The sequence below is a fragment of the Tachysurus vachellii genome, chromosome 23 (genome assembly GCF_030014155.1).
Source record: "Tachysurus vachellii isolate PV-2020 chromosome 23, HZAU_Pvac_v1, whole genome shotgun sequence".
Taxonomy (NCBI): domain Eukaryota; kingdom Metazoa; phylum Chordata; class Actinopteri; order Siluriformes; family Bagridae; genus Tachysurus; species Tachysurus vachellii.
This window is the reverse complement of record NC_083482.1, coordinates 7,776,664-7,803,604: the sequence shown is the minus strand read 5'-3', so window position 1 is coordinate 7,803,604 and position 26,941 is coordinate 7,776,664. Positions and strand designations below refer to the sequence as shown.

The 26,941-nt window shown below is 37.1% G+C and overlaps 2 protein-coding genes across 2 annotated transcripts; both read left to right on the top strand.

Moving 5' to 3' along the window:
- The first annotated feature begins 513 nt into the window (after window positions 1-513).
- Window positions 514-19,360, top strand: myzap (myocardial zonula adherens protein). Its single transcript, XM_060859374.1, has 14 exons — window positions 514-929; window positions 4,271-4,357; window positions 9,022-9,114; window positions 12,317-12,460; window positions 13,364-13,456; window positions 14,245-14,358; window positions 14,632-14,784; window positions 14,959-15,084; window positions 15,925-16,053; window positions 16,136-16,227; window positions 16,351-16,456; window positions 17,392-17,475; window positions 18,284-18,390; window positions 18,499-19,360. The coding sequence occupies exons 1-14, from the start codon at window positions 864-866 to the stop codon at window positions 18,815-18,817; spliced, it is 1,713 nt and encodes a 570-aa protein (XP_060715357.1). The 5' UTR covers window positions 514-863; the 3' UTR covers window positions 18,818-19,360.
- A 1,454-nt stretch (window positions 19,361-20,814) lies between these two features.
- polr2m (RNA polymerase II subunit M) lies at window positions 20,815-26,523 on the top strand. Its single transcript, XM_060859719.1, has 4 exons — window positions 20,815-21,050; window positions 23,533-24,093; window positions 25,210-25,417; window positions 25,941-26,523. The coding sequence occupies exons 1-4, from the start codon at window positions 20,956-20,958 to the stop codon at window positions 26,076-26,078; spliced, it is 1,002 nt and encodes a 333-aa protein (XP_060715702.1). The 5' UTR covers window positions 20,815-20,955; the 3' UTR covers window positions 26,079-26,523.
- Window positions 26,524-26,941: the final 418 nt, after the last annotated feature.

The window sequence follows — 26,941 nt, the reverse complement described above, 5'->3', positions numbered from 1 at the left end:
ACGAGGTTCATACTTCTAATGCCTCTAATCAATCTTTCCTCTAAACTATCCTGCCGTTAAACAGGTCTGTTTCACATTTTAGCAGCTGCTGTGTTATTGGTTTGTTTGGTTAGTGTAGTGTGAATTTTTCATAGCAGTTTCAGTGATGGACTGATGCCTGTTCCTTTGCATTTCTGGGTGTGTATTGGTGTGTTTATGCTACACCTATTAAGCAGAAACAGCAGGCTGAAAGTCCTGATATACAGACATGTGGGTAGAGACCAAAGAGAAAGAGAAATGTAGAAGGACAGGTCATTCCGGTGGCTGAACAAACATAGCTGTGACATACACACATACAAGTACACACACAAACACTCACAAACACACACACACGCGCGTGCATGCATGCACATTCAGTCTTTCTAGTGGCCTCTCGCTTGGCTTGTCCCTCTCTCTCTCTCTCTCTCTCTCTCTCTCTCTCTCTCTCTCTCTCGCTCTCTCGCTCTCTCTCTCTCTCTGACTATCTCTAGTTAGGAGGAGCTTGTCTATGTGTGTTTGTGGGTGTGTGTTGTGCATGCTTGTGTGTGTATGTAACACACTTTGGACTTTTTCCCCCTATGCTGTAGTTTGTTTCTTTCCACTGTCCTTTGCACTTTGGAGTACTGGCCTCTTTTTTCTCCCCTGCTGCTTACCATCCAGAAGAAGGAATTCTAGCACAGGCCTCTTTCTCAAGGGACACACTTTTTTCCATCCTGCCTCTTTCACACGCTAACTTCTAAAGTTGCTGAATTGCCCAGAGCGGTGGAGCAGGTGGCAGCAGTGAGTGGGTGTGAATGTGTGTGTGTGTTTGCTGTGGTCTAAGAAAGGGGCAGTAGTACGGAGACATGCTGAGAAACGGAAGAGTGGGTTCCTCACTCACTACCACGTCCACTTCGGAACACGGGAGTGAGGTAAGTAAGAGCCTATGGAGAACAGGACACGTCTCGTCACACTTCCTCTCTCACATTCCCTCTCACTTCCCTTCTCTTTGGCCTTTGACCAACGTGAGCTGTTAATGTTTGTTTGTTCGCATCCTTCTCTCTTTGGCTGAATGTCTATCTTTCACACTCTGGTCTATGGTTAATTTAACACATCATGGCTAATCATTCTCAGAGCTGGTCCCTGTGTTGGCTCAAGGATAAGATTAGCACAGAGAGCAGGCACTGTAATGAGAGCTGCCAGAGCCCTGTCATGTTTATTTTATCAGCGCTTGCCATTGAATTGTCAGTCACAGTGTTCTTTCTCACGGCTAATCAACACATGGATGCTAATTTAATCTCCATAAAAGTCATCAAAAGGACAATGTAAAACAATTTATGACGCAACAATGAGTGTATATTGGTCTAAGACAATAATTGTATTTGTCTTTGAAGACAGTGCATTTTTAGGAAAAAATAAATCGAACAAAACTATATGTAGAATTATTACAGGATATACACTCACTCCATTTTAACAAGAACTCCTGTATACCTGCTTATTTATGCAGTTATCCAATCAGCCAATCACATGGCAGCAGCTCGTGCATAGAATCATACAGATACAGGTCAAGAGCTTCATTTAATGTTCACATCAAACATCAGAATAAAGTAGTGTGATCACTGTGACTTTAACCGTGTCATGGTTGTTAATACCAAATGAGCTGGTTTGAGTATTTCAGAAACTAATGTCAATGTCAATTTTATTTCTATAGCACAACTACATACAACACCAGTTGACCAGTGTGCTTTCCATCAATGCAAAAAACGATAAAATATCAATAATAGATAAAAACAAAAACATAGAAGAACACAAACACACAGTACAGTACAATATTTTTCATCCTAGACCATATGCTGATTCAAAAAGCTATGTCTAATACTAACAGGCAACGCATTCCACAGTCTGGGAGCAGCTACCGAAAAGGCACGGTCACCCTACTTTTCAGCTTTGTTTTTGGAATGCGTAGCAGTCTCTGATTAGATGACCGGAGAGGCACAACTGGACGATGTTCTGACAGTAAATCGGAGCGATAAGGAGGGGCTGAACCATTTAAAGATTTAAATACTGATACTAAATAATTTTAAAATCAACACGGTATCGTACTGGCAACCAGTGCAGAGAACGTAGTACAGGAGTAATGTGGTCTCGTCCTCCAAGACTGACGGCATGCCATGTACCCTTGTATTCACTTTAATTTATTTCATAAACTAATGACCTCCTATGGTCCTAGGAAAATGACCATACATCTTTCAGCTGCCACAAAGGACATTTAAATAATCACTCTTTACGACCACTGTGAGCAATAAAGCATCTCAGGAAGAGCAAAACTTAAATCTTTCCTTGTGGCAAATGGTTAAAACTACAGAAGACGACATTGGGCTTGGATTCAAGAACAGGAATCTGAGCACATGTGGTCTACAACCTAATGTCGTCTTCTGCTTTTGTAGCTCATCCACGGCAAGGTTAAATGTTTTGTATGCCGAGATGCCTTTTTTATACACACTAGTTACTGTGGACATCCTGTCAGTTAAGACCATTCTCATCCTTCTTCTCTGATCTCTTTTATCAACAAGGTGTTTCATCCTGCAGACCCTCCTCTCACAGGGTGTTTTTTGTTTTTCACACCATTCTATATAAACTCTAGAGACTGTAGTGTGTGAAAACCTCAGGAGATCAGCAGTTTTTTGAAAAACCCAAACCAGGCCATCTGGCACCAGCAACCAAAACCATGTTTTTCCTCATTCCAATGTTTGACGTGAACGTTAACTGAAACTCTTTCATCGAGACTGTACCACATGATTGGCTGATTAGATAACTGCATAAATGAGCACATGTAAAGGTGTTTTTAATAAAGTGGACAGTGTGTGTAGAGCTACTATTACTTCTCTGTTTCTTTATGAAATACAGGAAAATAAGAAACAATCCACATTCATGTTTTTTTTTTGAGCTGCATTTTTTTGCTGTTCTGGAAACAGCCTTTGTTACCTTTCTCAGGAAAATTGGGTCATGCCTTGTAATTTTACAGTTATTAGCTGTAGCTTATCTGTCACTATGCAATCTGCTATCACCCTCTCCTCCTTTACTGAACAGAAAGGGCTCAGTACAGGACCACCACTGAGATGATATGATTTAAGTGGAGGATCATTCTCAGCACAGTCACACTGTATATCAGATGCTACTGGGGTCATAAGTGCACCACCATTGAAGTATATCGCATATAGAGCAAACACAACACGAGTTATACATAAATAAGTTAGACGTCTACGCCTACAGTTTAAAATTATATACTACATTCAAAATGCCCTGGTGATATGGCTGGTGATACCGATCAAGTGTTATGTCAGTTACGTAGACAACAAAGTTTGTGTTTTAACCTCTAGAATGAAAGGGATATTGTTTATATTCACTTCAGTATACACATGAATCAGCATAGTATTTACATGTGGTGTAATTTGCCTGGACCGTAAGCGAGGGTGTGGTAGTTACAGCCTGTATATATTAGTGTGGACAGTAGCAAACAATAGTGCAGCATTTGACATTATTGTGATAAATAATGACTCATTTTGTGATATAAGGAATTTATAAGGAATATAAGAAATATAAACTTTCACAGTTTAATCCTCCCACTGTGTTTACTGTAGCTGTTACGGATCTTATTTTTGCCAAGTTTCCCTATGGTCCCTTCCTGCCTTCCTTCCTCCTTGACAAAGCATCTAAAACATGTTAACAATGGCTCGACTCCATTTTATAATATTTTGTCTAAACACAATAGCCATCACACTGACTCTCTAATGTGTTGCCATCAATTTACAATTGCAACAATTAGAATAAATATCCATGTTTAAACTATAAAGCTCTGCCTCTACATGCACATAATGAGGTTTTCAAACAGATGAAAGCAGGGGATGGGAGTAGGGCTTACTGACTGGAATCAGACCAACTGAAGTCTGTTATCGAAATAACCATCATCTCTTATGGACTAGCACAATCAGTGAATCAGGAGATGACAGCAAAATTATATTAAATGTTCCAGGCCTCTTTCAAAAAAATGAAGGAATCCAAAGTGTACAGTAAAATGCCAGGCTTGAATGAGGTCAGGCTTTGACTGATAACATTCTCAGATCAAATAAAAGTGTTTAGTAGACTGACCTTGATAAATGGCTAGTCCTATAGTTTTCATGTTGTTTTTACTAACCTTTTATTACCCTCATTTTGTGTGTGTGTGTTTGTGTGTGTTTGCACATGTGTGTGTGACTGTCACTGATATGGACAGAGAGGAGTCAGGCGACTCAGATTGACCCTCCGATCTGATGACATCCCCAGTGGACAGAACGAGAAGACAAACAGTTCTGCACGCGCTGTAAGTGTTTTTATTTTTATTTTTGCTTATCCATCACTAAAATCTACATAGAACAGCCGTCAAAGCTGCCTCACTTCTCTCTACATCATTTACAGAAAAATGTATTATTATTCATGTTACAGTAAGATTCATAATAATGAAATAAAAATGTGTAGTAGTACAACATAGGTTTACTAAAGTATAAGTTTACTATATTCTATATATGATTGTTATTATTTAATACATTCTACTAATTACTTAATAGGTCCTAGGATATGCAGCAAATCTGAAATATATGTAAGAGTATAATAGGAACACTATTATACTAAAAAATAATAGAGTATGAATACACAAAAATGAAATTAATAAGACCATTAACACAATGAATTATTACATATACTGTACCTGTGAATGAATGCTGCAGTATCTCTGAGATAGCTATGTTTTTGATGTTTGTAGCATACAGCTATAACAAACCAATTAGTTCTGTCAATTTAAAATGTTCAGGAAATAGTCTTAAAATGAACATGCACGTATTTGAAATGGACAAATAATGGTGTAGTATCAGAGAGGTAATATACCTATCTTTGTAGTGATGGGTGTGACACACACACACACACACACACACACATAATGTAACATCAGACATGTAGACATCATCATAACCTATTTTACAGCATTTTTTCAGATGCCTTTATTCAGAGCAACTTATGTTTTATCTTATTTTTGTACAACTGAGCAGTTGAGGGCCTTGTTTAGGGGCCCAGCACTGGCAGCTTGATGGCTCTGGGATTCAAACTTATGACCTTAAAATCATTAGTCCAACACCTTAACCTCTAGGCTACCACATCCACATAACCTATACCATATAACCTATAAAATATAACAATAAACTATAAACATATCCTATGTTTATATAGTTTTTAACACGGCAGGGTAACATTTGACACAGAGAATAGCAGTGTCTCTGTCTCACTATGTGTGTTCTGTCTTCTCTGTACCTTGGACTGAAATGATTTCACTGCCACACCACTGCCTTCAACTTAAAGCTCAACTGATACCAGTCTACCATTTCTGATTATGGTACAGAATGGATAAGTCCTGCAGTAGTGTAGATGAGGGTATGAACAAATGTCAGACTTGTGTAATGAGCTGCACAATGCCAGGGTGGGATGAATTTCTTAAGGCTTTTTATTACCATATATTTTGAGCAATAGAACACCTTTTTGCCCTTATGTGCTATTTAGTAAAACATTTGTTAACCCTAACCCTAAAACCAAATATTTTCCTCCTGGTTTGGGTATTGGGATATGTGATTATTCTTTCTGTTAGCTTTCTGACCCTGGAAATGTCCTGAAGTGTGCACATGGGGTCTTGACAGCCAACTGAAACTTTTTTGGTCTGATATGATGGCTGAACCAAACCAGACAGTTACTGAAACGCACAGAACAGACTCACTGATGGAAGAGTATTTCTGTATTAGCAGCTACTTTGACCAGTTGAACTTCCTCAGTTGGCAGAGGTAATACATCGCCTGCTGGACGTTCCTCCCACTTCAGGTCCTATGATGGGTGTTTTACAGGGATGTTGCTTAGGTGTTTCCCAGGAACCTCAAGGCCACTTCTATGGTGTCTAAATTTCCATGTAAACAATGGTTTGACGTCTTGTTGGGTAGATGTTACAGATCTGAAACTCATCAGCAACTTTTTCTCATTAGACCACCTATTAACAGTCTTGATTACAAGCTTAGCAGATTTTAGTTGCTGTGGGTAGGTAGGAAGCTTGACTGGGAAGAGTATATTCATTGTTTAGAAGCAGCCTAAGAAGAAGATATACACACAGATACATTACACACACAGTGAAATTCTTTCTTCACGTATCCTAATTTTGGAAGTTGGGATCAACCATGATACAGCGACCCTGGAGCAGAGAGGATTAAGGGGCTTGCTCAGGGGTGGCAGCTTGGAAGGGCTGAGGCTTGAACACAAATCATCCATTAAAAAATCCACACTTTTGCATAGTGTAGCATTCATCCAGTATTTTACTGTCTCCTGTGTGACATGCAGTGTACTGGATTTATTTATTTAGCTCAAGGCTGAGGTTAGCTGTACTAAAATTTTAATTGTAATATACTGGATGTCTGTAACGTCAGAAACCACTGGAGATATATTGAGCAGATATGTTACTCTGAATAGAATGAGCAAAATTAAAGCATGCTGTAAATAATACATACAAAATTAGTTTTTTTAGTTAATATGAATTTTACTTTCATTAGTTACTGAATTTGTAAACATTCTGTAGAGATGAATTTCTATTACATTTATATATGAACGCCTCTGTCTGTGATCCATACTGAGTGTGTTTCGGTGCTGTCTTTGAACATATTTTTAAAAGATTTTTTTGAAGATAATTATGGGAAAGGATTATTACAAGCAAAATTATAGTGTTAGTTTAACTTAAAGTCAGTCTAATCATAATGGTTTTAATCTTAAGACCTGTTTAAAATGGAGACAATGGAAATATAGTATTATAATCTAGCGTAGTCAGTATTCTTCAGTACCACTCTATCCGTTTAATATAAATATTTAATTTAGAATCTTTTCAAAAAGCCATGTACCTGTTTCTTCATGTTAAAACAGGTAGAATAATTGAAATGAAATCCTCCAATTTGTAGCTTATTTCTGCTGAACATATGTTAATTCTTCATTCTGAACACAGAGAAATCCTCTAAGACGGTCATAGCTGAGTTTAAATTTAGCTCCAAAACAAGAACAACATTTTTTACGCAACTACGCAGAGAAAGGACAAACCACTGTGACGTAGAAGAAGAGGACAAGTAGAACTAGCTTGATGAGAGGCTCGAGGTGTCACAAGAAAGCATTCTTATATTTCGATGCTAAAGATATTGTGTTACAGACATAACAATACAAAATTGATAGAGATCCATCATGTAATTAAATAGGGTTGGCCCAGTAACCTAATGCTCTGTGCTCTGCCAGTCCCAGCTACTCAGTATGTGTTACATGAGTAAAGCTTTGTTACTACTATTATTGGTGATGTTTTGTAATGAAATGCAGCAAGAGAATGACACATTTTCATGAAACGTATTCATACATATGCTTGGTTTGTAGATGCAATGCATTTTTCTGCCACATTTTGGAGGAAAAAATATTGATCAACAATAAAACTGTGAGTAGCTGATATTTTATACAGTTATAATTTATGACATTAATGATAAAATATCTCATTATCGGCCATTTCTAGAAAATATGTTTGGTAAATAGAATTGGTGGTTTTAAGATATTTAAAGGCTTACATAACCACAGTTCCCTGTGATGATTAAGACTGTTGTTAGCTTTATCTTATCTGCCTTTCTGAAGTTACATCCAGAGTGTGCAGAAGCCAGGAAGTCGCCTTTCCTGAATCCAAAGATCAAACATCTAATAATGGCCGACTATAGGACGCTATCTCCGTGCCTGACTGATTCACAAAAAAGACACCATATTTCAGGGCATGGCAATGATATCTAATGCTATTGGGTCTTTGAAGCCGACTAAGTTAGATTGACTCCTTAGTGATACCTGAAGTCAAGGATAATGAAGTGAATAGTGAAAGGGATCATTGATCATAAGAAGTGAGCATGCCAATTTTCTGTTGTCATTAGATCACTATGTGAATAGTTTAGTTTAGATGCAGGACTGCTATGAGAAATGTTCTGTGGATATTACTTAAAGATGAGATCATTTATAAGGGTGTTGTATGGAATATGGTCCATTGCATTCTGCATTTTGTAGGAAGTAAAACAGAAGACGGTGCAGCTGCTACATGAACCCATTTACATCTATGGTAAAATATGTACTCATTGGTGAAAAGGGAATACTTCTTCCTGAATTTGAGGAAACGTCTGGATTTGGTTAAATCGCCTCTTACATGGATGCGATTAAGAGAATCAGACAGTCAGACTGTCCAAAAATACACAAGTCTGACTGAATGGGCCACTAAATCAATGTCTAGTCAAGGTTTTTGTCTCATATTTGGTGGAAAAATTGTATTCTTTGGTTAATTAAATTAAACAAGTAGAAACTAAACAGACTCACAAAAAAGTTGGCAAAATTTACTTTTTTCATTTATTCTAAACCTTTATCTTCAGTATTTGTTCTTTACTAAAAATATGACTATAGTATACCTTTAAAAATAGTCAGTGGTACATAACTGGACCTTAAGGAATAAGAACCTTTTAAAATCTTTATCTGTTAATGTGTTGTTTGTAATGCAGAATTTTTCTGGAACGGATAATTGAAACTTACAGTATGGGTTATATGTACCTAAGTATATTGTTTACAGATGATATTAATAATGGAATATTTAATTTCTTAAATAAAGGATAAAGGATAAATAATGATATGTGGATAGACTAAAGGTTTGAAAGTAAGCCTTGTGGATTTAAAGTAACTTATAAACTAAAGGTAAAAAAAAACACCACCTGAGCATCAAAAAGGCCACAGTTTAGAATAACACACTGTTTTTGAAAACATACAATTATAACCAATGATATGGAGAAATACCTGTTTTGTGACATTTTGGCTGCAAAGGGACACACCTGGTGTGGGTGACTGATCAGTTCTCAGTAACATTAAGTTCACAGACATGTAGACACAAGTAGTTAAGCATGTGTTGTGTTGCAGGATAGCAAGATGGTCAGCGGCCACTGGATGAAAAAGAATGGCCTCATGCAGAGAGAAAGACCTCCAGGAAGAGAATCACCTGCGCAGGAGAAGGTACGAGAACCAGACATATCATATCGTCCTATCATCCTATTATTTCACTAATCTCAGAAGCACATAGATGTAGGTACTGTATGCCTCTAGCATGTGAGACTTATATAATGAGACTTATATTGTAGTTGCTGTTGGATTTCACAGTGTTTCACAGTCTGCAGTGTTTCTCATGCACACGCCATGAGCTGATGTTTATTCATAAGGTGTAAAGCTTCTACTTTAACCTTGTGATTGTTTCATTATTGCTTAGAGGAGGAGGCAAATCAGAAGAACTATGAACATAGTATTATTTAACATCTAATGTATTAATATGTGCACAAGGAATGTGTGGATCTCTATTGATTCTCCACACTAGTCTTTCTTTGTCTGTCCAATTTTTTTACAAATTCAAAATTTCTTGTTTTGTGAGTTGTATTTAATCTTGGTCTAAGTTTTAAGGAAAATATATGTCATTTTGGTGTTACTTTTTTATCGCTTCAGTTTTTTTTTTCTTCAAACCCTGCTACTGAGTTGGTTTAAAATGGCCATGTATATTAGTTAGATTTAAAAACAATGCACACATGCATTAAAGATGAGTGTTAAATAAAAGAGGGAATAAAATAGTAATGATAACTGAAAAATAATCTTGCGAGTAACATAATTGATATTAGACCAGGGTTCCCACGTGTCCTGGAAAACCTGGAAATCCTGGAAAATTAATGACCAATGTTCTAGTCCTGGAAAACACATGGAAAATGAGAGAGAACATAAATTGTCCTGGAAAAATCTTGTTGTCCTGGAAATCTTGTTGTCCTGTCTTGTTGTCCTTTTAAATATTCTTGATCATTTAAAGATCAGTTTACAACTGGTCGAAACAATTAACGTTAGTAACAGAAAGCGTTCTGTTCAGGGAAGCCGAGTTTTGACGTTTTTTTTGTTATGGTGTTTAATCTCGCTGTGACGGATGACGCTGTCTTGTGTTGGCGGTTTCAGGTGCTAGGAATGGTTTAAGTGCTCGAATGTTTTCAGCAAATGGTGACGGGTAAGCAGGTTATATTAACCTTGTTAATCTGAATATCATGTGCAAGGGGAATGCACAGCAAACTAAAGCATGCATGACGGCATTGGCCTGAGAAAGGAAAGGGTATTAATATGTGCGGTCTTTTTATTTTATAAATGTTATTTCATTCACATGACAAATTGTCTTTAAAGGTATAGTTAAGTAATAGCCATAAAGTGTACGTTGTTGACTTCTGGAGAGAAGAACATATTACTTTAGGCCCGTGAATCTGTGAGCCTTGTCTTTTTTTGCTAAATTTGAAATGTCCTGGAAAAGTCCTGGAAAATGATCTCTGAAAAAGAGCGGGAACCCTGTAGACAAATGGGTGAATTCATCATAGTGGGCAATCAGAATTGAACTCAGGTGATTGTTTAACCAGAGGATAAGGTGTTATCTGCCTCGCACCTCCGGAGTCGAGAGCTCGACTCCTGCCTATGCCCTGTGTATTTGCTGGAATTTGCATGTTCTACCTGCTTTGGGGGTTTCCTTCAGGTACTCCAGATCCAACACCCAGTCCAAAGATGTGAGCTATTGGCATCTCTAAAATGCATGCAATGGGTTGGCAGCCTGTCTATAGTGCCCTGCATCTTTGTGTCTCAGGTCCCCTGGGATAAACTCCAGGTTCCACAAAACCCTGTGTAGGATAAGCAGTAGAGAAAATGGATGGATTTATGGATAATACAACATACCATACATCAAAAAAAAAGAACATTGATTCTTGCAGTTTCCACAATTCACCTATTTTCTCTGCTCTAATCCCCATCAACAGGACGTTATCAAGAACTGCATTTGTTTGAAGCATTTTTAGATGGCATGGCATAACATATAGTGCTTTTTATTTTGAGTCAACATTTCATGACATGTACTGTTTTGATTCTCAGGTAATGTCTATAGTATACACTTCACTATCTGAAATGCTCAATTCACACCAGAAGCTATTCTTAGATATATAGTTATATATTCTTAGTTATATATTTTAATACTATATAATGTAAAGGATCACTTTCTAAATGATGGCACTCCAAGTTATTAACATGTGTTAATAACTTGCCACTCCAAGTTATTACAACACCATGATTTATAATATGTCACTTCATATGTATGTTCAGTATAACTTTGGATTAGGTCAGACTTTAAAATACAAAGAAATATTGTTCTAAATATGATTTACACACTGTGACATTGTTGAAATGTTGTGAGATGCAGAGTTTAATAGCAGTCAAAAACAAACATACAAAATAATTCAGAGCGTGAGAGGTCAAGGGAAAGACACAGGCCAAAAACCAAGAGAGGCAGAGAAAAGGTCATCTCAAAATCCAAAACACAATCTAAGAAACAGGCAACTAGAAAAACACACCAAAAGTTGGTACACAAGAAAGCAACGAGAAACAAACGCTGAACGGCTTGGAAGGTAGCAGGCTAACAATACTTTACAAAGAGCAGTAGAGAGAAGATGCAATATATAACAACAAAGCTGGAATTGTTCTTTAACTAGGGAGAGTGAATATTCTGGAAAGGGCTCCCTCTGGCTGTTAGGAGGGGGCATAGCAGGGGAAATAGTCACAACAATATATTTAAAAGACTTAAAAGAAATACATTTGGCAAGTGAGAGTGAGAGAGTCTTTATTTTAAGCTAGGCCCATAACTGTTCTTATAAGATATACAAAAAAGATAGATGTCCAGCTCATCCACTGATGACATCCCAGATTCATCACGTTAATAAAAGTTTGCAGTGTGAGATTACAGTTCTGAATGTTTTCAGAATATTCTGTGTCTGTCAGCTGAAGCCCAGACAGAATAGGGGAAGGCAGCACTGAGGCAGAACGCTCTCAACACTATAGACTGTACAGCAGGAAACACTACACCATCAGTTAGGACTTTTTGTCACTGCCTGTTCACAAAATCCCATATCTGATCACTCAGCAACACTGCAGAGAAAAACAAAACATCCCAGCATGCGCATGTAGACGCTTTCTCCTTCTCACTAGCCAAACTACACAATTTCTTATATTTACACAGGTGTTTTGAGTATGTGCACACCACACAAGGACACACACACATATTTGCACTCATGGTATAAATAGAACATTCAGCTTTTTCCATTTTGTCAAGCACATACATATACACAGATGGAAATCTGACCCGTCACATTGTCTTCCTCAGCAATCTTACAGCGTAAGCAATGGTGATGTTACTGAGCGAGAGACGCTGCCGGGACTCCGGGTGTTCGGTGTGGTGCAGCAGGAAGCGATGGCTTGTGAGCTGCCTGCCAGTGAATTGAGAGATGACATGAGATACATCAGAGAGGTGAGTGCAGAAAGAAACAGAGAAAAGGGGCATAAACATGTGAGGTGTCATGGGAAGGAAAAGACACCAGGTATATACGACAGTCTACATCTTAGGACACGTTAGAGAGATCTTAGTCTAGTTCTAAATCAGTCAAAACTTCCTCCTTATAATGTCCCTGAGTGCTGAAAGGAAGTGACAACATACTTTAGGCCTCAGTGATGCCCTAGTCATGAACATCCAGGGTTGATATACTGTATGCATGTCTTATGTATACAATAATTTCCAATGAATTTATATACTGACCGGTTATCATCAAATGGTTTATAAAAATCCCAGTCTCTTCAATTCAGACGTCTATTACGTTTTTCTTGTCAGTGTTTTACAGCATCATAACTCATTTAAACTATCACTGCAATACTGATATAGAGGTGGAAAGGAAGAATCATCAGACACACCGACACACAGAATAATAATAATAATAATAAAACATAATAAGAATAATATTATTAATAATAATAATAATAATACATAATCATAATAATTAGTATTACTATTATAATTTTTCCTCTTTTTCTTCTTCGTATTAATATTGTTGTTGTTGGTGTTATTATTATATAAATAGAATTGTTATATAATACAAAGATATTATTATTATTATTATTATTATTATTATTATTATTATTATTATTATTATTATTATTATTATTACTAGTATTAGTAGCAGTAGCTGTAGTAAGTTGTAGTAAATATTTGAAATGTTATTTTTTATAAAATAATTACTTTTATAACGTTTATATTATTAATAAATGTATGATTGAATATATACATATACAATGGTTTGTGATGTGTCTGTCGAAAGTATTGTGATAGTCAAAAAATTTATTGAGATTCTGATTTAATTATAAAACGTTTATTTTGTAGGTGCGGAACTCTTTGGAGAAAGTCAGAGAGCGGCTGTACGGTCAGTTTGGTGGAATGCAGCAATCAATGCAAAAACTCTCACAAGAATTAAGGGTAAGAATATAAAAAGTGTTGGAAACTGTTAATAAACATTAAGTTGGACAGCAAGAACCAGGGCTCAGGAGCAGCTGATACAATTTTAAAAATCCAGATCTACAAACCATAACAAACTGGTAAAATGACATCAAAATTACTTCTGTATAATAATTTAGTCTATTAATCAGCAATCCGTTACTACACCAATGAGTTGAAGAACATTCTCAGAAGTTCATCTAATTAAATGAGATATTTATGGAATCCAGTCTTATGGAATCCAATCACTTCACATACTGAGACTGATATATCTGAAGGCATTTAAAAAAACACAACATTTTTTTATAGTATTACATTAAATGAATTAATGAAACAAAATAATGCTCAAACTGAGTTAAAACCCCCTTAATTTATATGAGAAATTCCTTCTTCTAACTCTACTACAAAAGTAAAAGTAGCTACCATTGAATGTAGTGTGTGTTCATGTACACTACAAAATTCCACAAATTGAAATTAAATATGAAACTTACAAAATCTGAAAAAAGTATATAAGAATGTATAGATCAAATATTTATAAATTAATGATCATACAGCTTTTACCTTTTAAATAGAGATTTAAAGAAACTGATTTAAAAAAAAACGTCTCATGACCTGTAAAGTAAAGAGGTCATGGTGGGAGATTTAGCTGAGAAAAATGTCAAAAGATATTTTTACAACCAGGTTGCAAGCACAATATTGTTTATTTTAGTACATTTTAGGTTGGAATGATTACAGTGTCTAACAGCATGCTGTGCCTGTGTGTGTTATAGATGGCTAACTCACATAAGCGTTATTTGGAAGCAGAAGTAAGATCACGGAGAGAAGCCGTCGACAGTTTCGATCAGATGAACAGCTCTCTCATATCAGCCAACATTGACTTGCAGGTAATGTAATAAAAAAAGCAGTAAACAACTGTCAGGTAACAGTTGCTTAAGATACTGATATGGCAGAAAAGAGTATGAAAAAGTACGTTTAAGGAGATTAACTGTTCCCACACAAATGCAAAACATGAACATACTTAACCCTATATTTACCGTTTTTGTTCACACACAGCGCCCTACACAGCCAAATTCCCTGCAACCTGAATATGAAATGTGCTGGATTATGTTTTTTTAAGGTGTGTTACTAAGAGTGTGTTTGGTATGTGCTCGGTGTAGAAGTCACTGCTGGAGAGCTGTCAGGGTCGTGTGGGAAACAGAGAGGAGATGAAAGCCATGCGCATTTCCTTCGAAAAGACTGAGGAGAAACTGAGAGAGAGGGAGAGACAACTGGCTGCTGCCCATACTGAAAACCACATGCTGAAACAACAGGTATTGTGCACACACACACACACACACACACACACACACACACACACACACACATGCTTTTCGAATATGGAGTGCAAATATTGTCTTTATGAATGATAATCCATATCTACATTAAAACACACTCATGTTTCCATCGATCTGTGAATGTGTGTGTGTGTGTGTGTGTGTGTGCAGGTAGAGACCTCTAAAGAGGCCAGTGCTCAGGCTTTGAAGGAGATGAGTGTTAAACTTCAGCAGCAGTTTGACCAGCAGATGCAGGAACAGCAGCGGAAACACAGACAGGAAATCGAAGCGCTACAGGTACACACTTACAACAACACAACCACAATAACCCTCAAATATCCACAAATACTACTTTTTATTAGCAATTACAGAGCTTCTGCTACATTATAGAATGTGTATGAATGTATGAGCACCTTTTTAAATAAACACCAACTACAGTTTGGCTTCTTCAGTTAATGTGATGCTAAATTTAGATTGGAATTTAGGTATAAATAATACTTTAGGTATTTCGTTTTTTGTCCATTCATCCATTATTCTATTTATCCTTCATCCATTTATTTATTTTTATTGAACACCTTATATATATATTCAGTTTATATATATATATATATATAACTGAATATTATGATTAAAAATTCATAACTGAATAAAAAGCTATAATTATAATCATATAATATAATATAATATAATATAATATAATATAATATAATATAATATAATATAATATAATATAATATAATATAATATAATATAATATAATATAGAATGGTAAGAAATACTGAATTGTTAGCAGGTTTGCTTGTACCTCCTGGGCTGGGTGTTCGATTCCCACCTCCGCCCTGTGTTTGCATGTTCTTGCTGTACTTCTTCGGTTTTCAACAGGGACTCAGGTTTCCTCCTTCAGTCCAATGACATTGGTTTCTGTAAATTTTCCATAGTGTCTGAATGTGTGTGTGTATGTGAGATTGTGCCCTATGATGGGTTGACCCCCTGTTGGCACCCAGTCTGGGATAGACTCCTGGCTCTCACTCCTGGTGTAGGACAATCGCTATAGAAAATAGACGGATGACTAGAATATGACAGCTCCATTTCCTGGTTGAACCTAACACGTGAATGTTTTGCTGTGATAAATTCCAGGTCCAGCTGGAGGAGTATATGTGGAGGCTGGAGGAGGCTGAGAGAAACATAAGGCTTGTGGAGGCAAAAATAGCCGAAAGGGACCAGAGGATCTGCGAGGTGGAGCGTCTGCTTGATTGCATGGCTCGGGTAAGTGTGTAAACACAAACCTCCAAGGAAACATCGCATGAATCAATGGAAACATCTGCCAATATATTTTTTTGTTTCACAGGAAAAAGCACACTTAACCCAGAAACTCGGTGAGTGTGAAATGCGCTTACACAACTTGGGTGAGGATCAACTAGACTCGGGTGGAGCTAAAAAGTAAGTATACCTCAGATGTAGTCTGAGACCTTAGAACTAGCCTGAGGTCAGTGCTACATTGGACTGCTTGATTTAATTCTACTGAAAAACATTCTAGCATGATAACAGAGTGTTGTGTCCCAGGGCTGAGCAGTTTCAGAGGGAGGTGTCAGAGCTCAAAGACAGAATAAAGCACCTGAATGACATGGTGTTCTGTCAGCAGAGAAAGGTCAAGGGCATGATAGAAGAGGTGAGAGGTCATGATGTACTGCAGAACAATTCTTTATCAACAATCTATCTATCTATCTATCTATCTATCTATCTATCTATCTATCTATCTATCTATCTATCTATCTATCTAATCACACACACACACACACACACACACACACACACACACACACACACACACACACACACATATATATCTATATATATATATATATATATATATATATATATATATATATATATATATATATATATATATATATATCGCTCTATAAGTCCATTTATAAACACAAATAAATGCTGTTCAACTTTTATGCCCTTTCTTTTTAAAAAGACAATATTAATAAAATCCAGTGTTCAATAATTAAGTGTATTGTATAAAATATTTACAATAAGCAATTCTTAAACTATGCAATGTAGTTAGATTAACAGTAAGCCTGAGTTGTTTAGCAAAGTAATGGGCAAAGATTAGGGTATGCCATGGACAGAACAATAACTTAATGACTGGGTTATTAATGACTGGGTTATTAATGACTGGGTTATTAATGACTGGGTTTACTGCTTTAAAACAAGGCACCTCAATACTTGAGTTATTGTGCTGGTGTGGAGTCACACTACATTAAAAATCTGTTACCCAAAAAGAGACAGAACTGAATTCTAGCATTTAGATAAGTTGTAGCTCAAAGGTAACAGTTCTGCATGAATTATGTGAGCTTGAATACCAGCAATGCCAGAGAAGTGATCAATGCCTTAGCCTTCTGAAATGCCCTTAACCCTGAACAATGGAATACTGGATGCTGCTACTACTAAGCTGTAAGTCAGAAAAAAGAACAAATGCATAAAATAAAATGCATAACAATGTCATGATATGATATTATACTGTATATAATGAATAATATGATATAATAATATTTCTGGGGTCTGGAAAGTCACGCCTTTTTTTCTTTCGTTCAGGTGACAACACTGCGAGCTGATGTGGCACAGAAGGATGTCTACATTTCCGAGTTACTGGACAGGCTAGCGATAGTGGAGTGTGAGGTAAAAGAGGGAAAGCTTGCGAGCTCTGCTTTGGAACGTCTCTTGTTTTCAATATGCACAGAAGAGTTGAGCATTCTGCAATTCTGCAGCATTCAGGCATCTCAACTGTGTGCAGCTGTTTTTGCAGTTATTTCACAGTGTTTCATTCTCGCAGTAGCATGGCAAACAAATGTCTTTTGCTGTGAAGTTTGGAAGAATGTAAAAAGTGCCTGAAGCTTTCAATTGGTGCTAGAGCATCAAAGTCACCAAATGCTTGCTTTGAAGAACATAATTTGTACCAAGTAATAAACTCTGTCATTTGCATAGATTTTGCCTTTAAGAATTCCAGATTTGATAAATTTGCCACTGAAAGTGCCGCTCAACGAAAGTTGCTACACCTCGTCCTGTTAAACGAATAATAACAAGCTTCATACTCAACTCTGTAACATTCATGGCCATATTCGACTCTTTAAAATTGATTAAACCATAAGTTACCAATAGATTTTTACTAAATTTCCAGCTCTATTCAGTTTCATAATCAAATGCAGCCAATCAGCTCACTGCTCCTCGTGTTTCTTTCGCTCTTCAAACCATTTCCTAAGGTAGATGTTTCAAAATTCCTAAAATCACATTACCATTGCAGAGCATGACTAAATGTAGGCTCCAAACCAACTTCACAGCAAAGATGTTGCATTGCAAAGCTTGGATTTCTTGGATTTCTTGAACAGGATCTCTGAGCATGTCTGATTTGTCTTCTGATTGTTTCTGATGACCTGAACTCTTCTCTCCTCTGGTCTGACTGTGTGCTGTGCTTTGCTTCTTCTCCCAGAATAATGAGTTAGAAGACAAGCTGAAGTATTTTATGTCTGTACAGAAAGCTACTGAAAATAAGCCCATCACAAAAGATATTGGAGTTGGCTGTGACTTTCCTGTTAGGTAATAAATATGAGTTGGATTATAACATTATAACATTTTAAATTTCAAGGCCACACTATTCACACTGTCTGCAGCTTTGTAAACATCATTTGCTTTCGTTCTTCACAGTCATCATGAGCCCCAGCCGTACGAAGCTCCGTCGTACCCGAGACCTCAGAGCCGACTGAATCAGAGTTTACTCCGATATTCACCTTTACAGTACAGCAATATGCTCTCAGCAAACACACAGGAGACTGCAACAAGTCCTGTAGTAAACATAGCACCAGCTCCAAGGCCCAATCATGAAGGACTAACACCACCTACCTCCCCAAATACAGTTATTATTCCACCTGCCAGGATTAATCGCCCCAGCATCTACACACCGTACATGAGGCTGATGGAGATGTCATCTAAACGTAATACAGACCCGGCTACGTGTAGTGAATAATGCTTTAAATTGGAAAAATGAAGTGTTCATCTTTTTTTCTTATTCATTTTGTAACCATCTACTGATCTGTGAATAAATTATTAAATATATACTAATATAATATTAAATCTATATCAACATAGATATTTTCTGATGCACTTTTCACTTGTTTAAAAAAACAGAGGCTTTTTGGAAAATTGCTCCTTTTATTTCGCTTTTCTTACAACGTGTCATTTCTCTATAATGATATAATATAAAATATATGAAATAAAATAAATGATATAAAATATAATTTTGTGTAACAATATTTACATTGTTCACATTTGATGCAATATTAAACAGAGATTACCCTTCATTATTGGGTTTATAACACATCATACACATTGGAAACAGTGGGTTAGACCTCTTCCACGTTGCTCTTGGTAAGTGACAGGACATTTCTGAAAGCAGTCCTATAAATAACAAGGATTATCAGGTGCTCCAAATGTAAACTTGTGATAAAGAACTTAGCTTTTTGTCTTCAATTCAGTTCAAGAAGCAGCAGAATATAATGTGAAAACAGTTTGCACTTGCTTTGACTTTTCCTTTCCTTTCCACAGCTACATCTACACAAGTACTGATATAGTGCTGCATTCTAATGTCTCTATTTCACTGCAATAAAGGTGACAAAAGATGAATAAAGGTATTGAGGAGATAAAATGCTTAATTAAAAAAGTTCTGCATGAAGAGGAGCGAAGATCTCCAACATTATTAGACATTACAGGAAGAGAGTCAATGCTGTTATCAGGGCAGGTGTCACTACATATCAGCCTTTACGGTGCTGGTCAGTTCTTTCTGTTTGTACAAAAAATATTCAGACCTGCATGTTTCAGCTCCATTGTGGAATTCTTTTGGTATATTAATTTATCACTTTCATTGGTTTCTAACAATTTTATAAGGCGTTGTATGTAATATACAAAATAAATCCTTACACAAATAAAGCCATACTTTTCATAGGTCTTAGTGTAACAAAAATAGACTGCATCCATCAAGTTACACAGATGCAAACAATGCAAAGTTAAGTTTAAAGGGGATGATTTAGATTTTTTTAATACAGATGTTTCACGACTTACAGAAACTTCAGTAATGCAAAACAGCCTCCGCATCGCCACCTGGTGGGAACGCAGAGTACATAATAAACTAGCAACACAATAGTAATAACAACCAGGTATTTATTTATTTATTTATTTGTTTGTTTGTTTGTTTGTTTGTTTATATATTTATTATTACCTAAAGAAACACTTAAATACACAATAGTAATAACAACCAGGTATTTATTTATTTATTTATTTATTTATTTATTTATTTATTTATTACCTAAAGAAACACTTAAATACACAATAGTAATAACAACCAGGTATTTATTTATTTGTTTGTTTGTTTGTTTGTTTATATATTTATTATTACCTAAAGAAACACTTAAATGCACAATAGTAATAACAACCAGGTACTTATTTGTTTGTTTGTTTGTTTGTTTGTTTGTTTATTTATTTATTTATTTATTTATTTATTTATTTATTTATTATTACCTAAAGAAACACTTAAATACACAATAGTAATAACAACCAGTATTTATTTATTCATTTATTTATTTATGTTATTGTTTGTTTATTTGTTTATTTATTTATTTATTATTACCTAAAGAAACACTTAAATACACAATAGTAATAACAACCAGGTATTTATTTATTTATTTATCACTTAAAGAAACTCTTAAATCCGTTGAAAAATCCTTTCATGAAGTATAGTTATGGGTGAGATACAGAAACATCCATCATTGGCCTTATTTTGAATTTTTTTAAGTGCCTTTTATTTTGAAATCAATATGCTAAGTTTCACTACCGAGTAGGTCGCTGCTTGGATACCAAAAAGCTTCCTCATACCTACACTCGTGCACTTTCTAGGGTAGACTCTAATAACTTATACACCCTACCTAGTGCATTATTTACTTAGCTCTTGGTCATTTGACATACGGCTTGCCTAGCCGCTCTGTAGCGTTTAGCATGTTAGCCATATGTTTACCTGGTCGAGATGAGGATTTTAGTAAGATTCGAGTCATTAATGAAATCTATGAAGTATGAAGTTTTAATTTATAGCCTGATTTTACAAGGTTAGCTACAATGGAGCGACAGGGTTTCATCGGTGACCTGGACACCAAGAGTAAGGGGCAGCTGTGTGAAATATTGTCACGACAAGAAAAGTTACTAAACAATAAGTAAGTAACCTGTCAGTGTTTTCAGTTTACATCACTAGCTCTTCTGTGTAGCTGAACATGTAACACTGACTTACTGCTATTAATATTCTGAATATAAACATAAAGGGGAACTCAGCTGGAGTGGAGATGAAAACACAGAAGAAACAACGTGTTGCTAGATGTTTTTAGAGGATGGGGAATTATCCAGGTTCAAACGGTCGCTAGAAGTCGCCAGATGACTGTCAAGTTTGTGCATTGGTTGGTCATGGGCATAGGATGATAATACACACGTTACAGATAGAATACATTATAGGAAGAGAAAGCAGTTATAATAGACTGGAATGTTAACACTGTAGAAATGTGCTGAGATAACTGTGTGCAGTCTGGAGACCCATGCTGTGGTTAGAAGTGCTTAGAGATCAGGACGGGTTGGAGATCATGACCGTCGCTTGGAGATCATGACCACCGCTTGGAGATCATGACCGTCGCTTGGAGATCATGACCGTCGCTTGGAGATCATGATGGCTTGGAGATCATGACCGTCGCTTGGAGATCATGACCGTCGCTTGGAGATCATGACCGTCGCTTGGAGATCATGACCGTCGCTTGGAGATCATGACCACCGCTTGGAGATCATGACCTCCGTTTGGAGATCATGACCACGGCTTGGAGATCAGGACGGCTTAGAGATCATGACCGCCGCTTGGAGATCAGGACGGCTTAGAGATCATGACCACCGCTTGGAGTTCAGGACGGCTTAGAGATCATGACCATCACTTGGAGATCATGACCGCCGCTTGGAGATCATGACCGCCGCTTGGAGATCATGACCGCCGAATGGAGATCATGACCGCCGCTTGGAGATCATGACCGCCGAATGGAGATCATGACCGCCGCTTGGAGATCATGACCGCCGCTTGGAGATCATGACCGCCGCTTGGAGATCATGACCACCGCTTGGAGATCATAACCACCGCTTGGAGATCAGGACGGCTTAGAGATCATGACCACCGCTTGGAGATCATCACGGCTTGGAGATCATGACCACTTGGAGACTTTGAACTGCTGTTGCAGTCTGTTTTTCTCTCGGGTTTCCATCACTGAATATCTGAAGGCTGTGATATCGATAATGACCTCAGACATTATTCTGACCTATATGTTGCTCAGGAGCTCTTGGTTACACATTCCTACTTGACTATATACAGTTGTAGAAATTACGTTATTTATAATTTCCCTCTTGTGTCACCCAGATGACACAAGACTTCCCTTTAAAGGGCGACTTCCCTTTTAATGAGTCTGATTCCTCTCATGGTTTTTTCCTCATATCGTCTCAGGGAGTTCTTCCTCACCACAGTTTCTTCAGGCTTGCTCATTAGGGATAAATATAAATTTCATTTAAAAAAATTGTCATTGTCATTAAAAGTGCTATACAAATAAAATTGAATTAAAAATTATGATAAATGTTTAAACTTATCTATCATATAAAGATCTCTTGATAGATATTGATAACTATTTACATATTTATGAAATATTATAATATCAAAAACGGAGACTAAATAAAACTGTGGTAAGAGAAATCAGAAATCTGACGCAGTACAATGTGTATTTGCAATTGGAATAAAGCCAGAAGTAGTAAAGCTAGTAATAGTTATATTTGAAGTTGTGTCTTTTATGTTCGTGTTTTTTTTTTTTTTTTTTTATTGAAATATTTATTCTATATATTTTGAACATTTTGGTGCAAGATACAGTCACTGAATTGAACCGAATGTTAATGCTCACTTAATGTTTGCTGGCCATTTGTCAAACACCCTCTTTATATGATCAGAAGTGCTTCTGTTCTGTGTCAAGTAGCAAAAACACAAGACTCTCTGAAGTCAAACTGATGGGATGCAGAGACTGAGATGGTCATAACACAATAAATGTTTTATATCGTGGCCATTCGTTATATCTGACGAGCCATAAACTGAAGTTCTGTTTAAAAGTTAATGGTCTTAAAGCCTTGTACTGCAGCCTGTATTTTCCAGTATACATTTTATTTAAACAACATTGTGTAACATGCATCGCTTTACAAAATAAGCGAACCCTATTTTCCCACCCTAATGATTCATCTGGTTAAAATGAAGTAATGTAATTAAGTAGCATACAGTTTTTAGTTTGTAAAACTGAGGCAATTTCCTTGCCTACTCTTTCATCACGGGTTGCCAGAGCTTCACAAGATTTGTATTGTAACAAATGATTAGATGTTTACCTTTAACCTTATCTGGATTTGTTGGGTATCAATAAAAATAGACAATCATTTGGGTTACAACTTCGTGACTTTTTACCATATTGTGCTCTCTCTTAATCGCTAAGGATTATGAAGCATGGCACTTCGAGGCATCTGTGCTAAATCATATTGTGTGTGTTTAATTTAAAGCTAGCTGAATACTGGCACATGCTTGCTGTAGTACTGTGAGTAATCTAAACTACTTCATTAAATAATTAATATTGTGTACAATTGTAGGTGTTTTATCCGAACCCTTCCTGACAAAGGAAAGAAGATTACTGAGTTTGTGGAGAAAGTCCGCCATGTTCTAGCAAATAAGGAGGAAGAAGAGAAGAAGCGGGTCAGCTTGGCCTCTGTGCGATCAGAGTTTCAGTCCAGATATCAGCAGGCTTTCACTCAGCGCCAGCATGTCGTCTCCACCGATGCGCTTGCTGCTGGAACGAGGCTTAAAGAGAAAGAGGTGAACACAGAGCCATCACTCCTGGTGGAAGCTGCATGCAGAGCGGATGGTGAAAACAGCCTGGAGTCCCTCTGTGTAGAGAACACTGAGGTGAGAGAGACAACATCTGGAGACACAGCAGCATCAGGCAACGAAGACAGAGCCGCAGATACGGATCTCGCCTTGGCGTTTAAACGTATTACTTTAACTGAGCAGAGCAGCGTTCCTCCCAGAGACACGGCTAGAAATCCTTTCTTAGGCTTGAAGCAGCAGCAGCAACAGCAGAAGAAGCCACATTACATAGAAGTACTGGAGAGATCAGACAGAAGTGTGACAAAACCTCGATTCAGACTCAATCAGTGAGTGCACTTTTGTTTTCCTCCGATGTACAGCTTGATATTTAACCCTGATATCTTTTGAAGGTTTAAGTTTAGAGATTTCCCGCTGTGATCGACCCACTTGGTTAATTATGTTCTTATCACAAACATCATGTGGTTATTTTACGTGTCATATAAATTGTAATATAAATGTTTTATTATAGCTGGGCTGAAGAGTATTTATAAAGTTTGATAGCTAGTCATGACAATATATTACATATTTTTATTAAAAAAAAAAGTACCTTCAGTTGTATAAGTATTGGCACCCTTTAAACAAAGCAGCTATGCGGTATTATAACGTTATCCACATACATTAGCTTGCTAGCTGAACATCAATAATTGGATTCATTTTTTTTTTTTTTGCCTCTTCTAGTAGATGGTGGAGATATTATGATTTTGGTTTGTCCATGCACCTGTATGAGATTTACTTTGTAGGATTTATCCACCAGATTAAATATTGGAATAGATATTGGAATTGGTCCATATGGGGTTAAGATCACAGTAAGGTCAATAAGTTTTCTTCAATAGCTGCCTTTCTCTTTAAAGTGCACCATATGGTCAAAGGTTTGTGGACACCTGACTATCACACCTATATGTAGTTCTTCCCCAGACTGTTGCCACAAGTTTGAAGCATGTGATTGGCTAGAAAGTCTTTGTATGTTGTAGATTTAAGATTTTCTTTCACTGGAACTAAGAGGCCTAAACCTGTTCCAGCATGACGGTGTACCTCAGATTGAGTGGAGGACCTTGAGTCCTGACCTCAACCCCTCTGAACACCTTTAAGATGAACTGAAACACTGATTGAACCCTGTACCTCCTCACCTACCCAACATCAGCACCTGATCTCACTTCTCAGTGCTCTTGGAGCTGAATGAACACAAATCCACAGCTACGCTCCAATCCAGTGGAAACCCTTCCCAGAAGAAAGGAGCTTATTATAACAGTATAGCGAGGACTAAATTTATAATAAGGTCTTTATTAAGTACATATGGGTTTGATTTGTCAGGTGTTCACATACTTTTGACAATGACATCTACATCGACATCAGGTTTTTATCAGTAGTAAGAAGGACTTGACATTGTGTATTATGTGTCTCAGACTGCCATTGAAGTCAGACTCTCCGTCTCCTGGTCAGTCCCCTGGCAGTGTTACCCCACTCAGCGCTGAGGTCCGGAGGCAGAAGGACAGGAAGCACATCGATGATGTCACAGCCGCCAAGCTTCCTCCGCTGCACCACAGTCCGGCACAGTTACTCACACTAGAGGAGTCTGTCACCCTCCTGGAGGAGCAGACAGCAAAGTATCAGGTAAAACTGCTAAGCTAATCATACTGTACAAAGCTGTGGCTTTTTAACTCCATCATATCTGTGAGGGTTCAGAGTTGTCTGGGTTACATGTTAGCTCTGTGAAACAGCTTTCTGATTATATTGTATATTCGCTTTGTATCTGAATATGATTATCGTACTGTGGTTTAAAAAAACAGTTTATTTGAAGGATTCATGCACTGGGCTATTTAATAAATATCTCTTAGCTCTGTACTTGAGGATTTGAGGCTCATGTTATATCCAGATGATATTAAAGATGTTTATAATTTGTCGTTACATTAAAGACCGAAAAGACTTCACTGTGATTTAAGGTAAAGGTGTTTGTAAAGGTGTGCTATTAGTACCTTACGTACGGTGTGTATCGTTGGTCCCTTTAATAGCTGCACACTTGAACCGTCTTAGGCAATATATTTAGTGTCATCATCCACATCACTTCAACTGACGTGTCTGACAAATTACTGAGAACACGTCTTTATTTCTGTGTTTCATCTTTCACATCTTACAGGAACTCCAAGCCAAAATGGCCGCCCAGAAGCTTGCTGAGGGTTTGACTGTGAGTATGGACAGTTATAACCCTGATGGGGTCGCTCTGGCTGCACACAGAGAGGTGCATGATGATGAGACACTCTCAGAGGAAGACTGACCAAGGAGACTGATCCTGTGGCTAGAGACATCCGGAGCTGTAAGATCAGCTTCTTTAACAGCGTTGTCTTAGGTACTTCCTTGAGTTGGCTGACTTGTAACGATGCTGTTCTGCAGGTCAGACTGCAAGGAAGCCAGGTCTGAACAGAGAAAATCTGCTACCGGAAATGAGCTTTAAATAAAGACCTAGTACAATCGTTCTCAAAGCAGTTTCTGGTATTCTGTGCTGAGCGCTAAATGTTTTTGCGTTCTTTGATGTAACACCTAATTTAGTTCGACAGAGTTTAGTTTGTAACGACGTACACGAGTCGAGCCAGCTGTTCTACAGAAAGGACCATCCAGAAATGACAACGCTGGGAACACTGGAAATGAAAAGCACTGCACAACTATGACCTGACTTCAGAAATATGGAAACACATTATGCAACAATTTATTCGTTTTTTTTTTTTTTTTTTTTTTTTTTGCAAGACCTTTTTTTAGTGCGCAGTCAAAAATAAATAATTTTGACAGCTTACGTCTGTGATCTGATGTCAGTTTTTATCGTCAGTTAAAAAAAAAGCTTAAAAACCTTCAATGTGGAAGCACTTATTGTTATGACATAACCCATGTCATAACAATAAGTGCTTCCACGTTGTTATGACATATGAGCACAACAACTGCTTGAAAGAAATTTCTTTTTTTCTGGAATTGTTTTGTTAACCTTGACCCCACTTAGGTTTGATTAGAGTTGCGAGTCAGCCATCTTTAAAGTGCGCGATGTTATCAATACAGAAATCTCTGCCATGCCTTCCATGATTAATATATATGCAGTGTGAAATACTGAAGCTTGAAAAATTTGGCCTAATTACTGGAATACATCTGGAG

Coding starts and splice junctions, on each gene's coding strand:
- myzap (XM_060859374.1), top strand. CDS start 864: ATGCTGAGAAACGGAAGAGTGGGTTCCTCACTCACTACCACGTCCACT. Junction 12,461..13,363: donor ACATGAGATACATCAGAGAG/GTGAGTGCAGAA, acceptor TTTATTTTGTAG/GTGCGGAACTCTTTGGAGAA. Junction 15,085..15,924: donor AGGAAATCGAAGCGCTACAG/GTACACACTTAC, acceptor GATAAATTCCAG/GTCCAGCTGGAGGAGTATAT.
- polr2m (XM_060859719.1), top strand. CDS start 20,956: ATGGAGCGACAGGGTTTCATCGGTGACCTGGACACCAAGAGTAAGGGG. Junction 21,051..23,532: donor GAAAAGTTACTAAACAATAA/GTAAGTAACCTG, acceptor GTACAATTGTAG/GTGTTTTATCCGAACCCTTC. Junction 24,094..25,209: donor CCTCGATTCAGACTCAATCA/GTGAGTGCACTT, acceptor TATGTGTCTCAG/ACTGCCATTGAAGTCAGACT.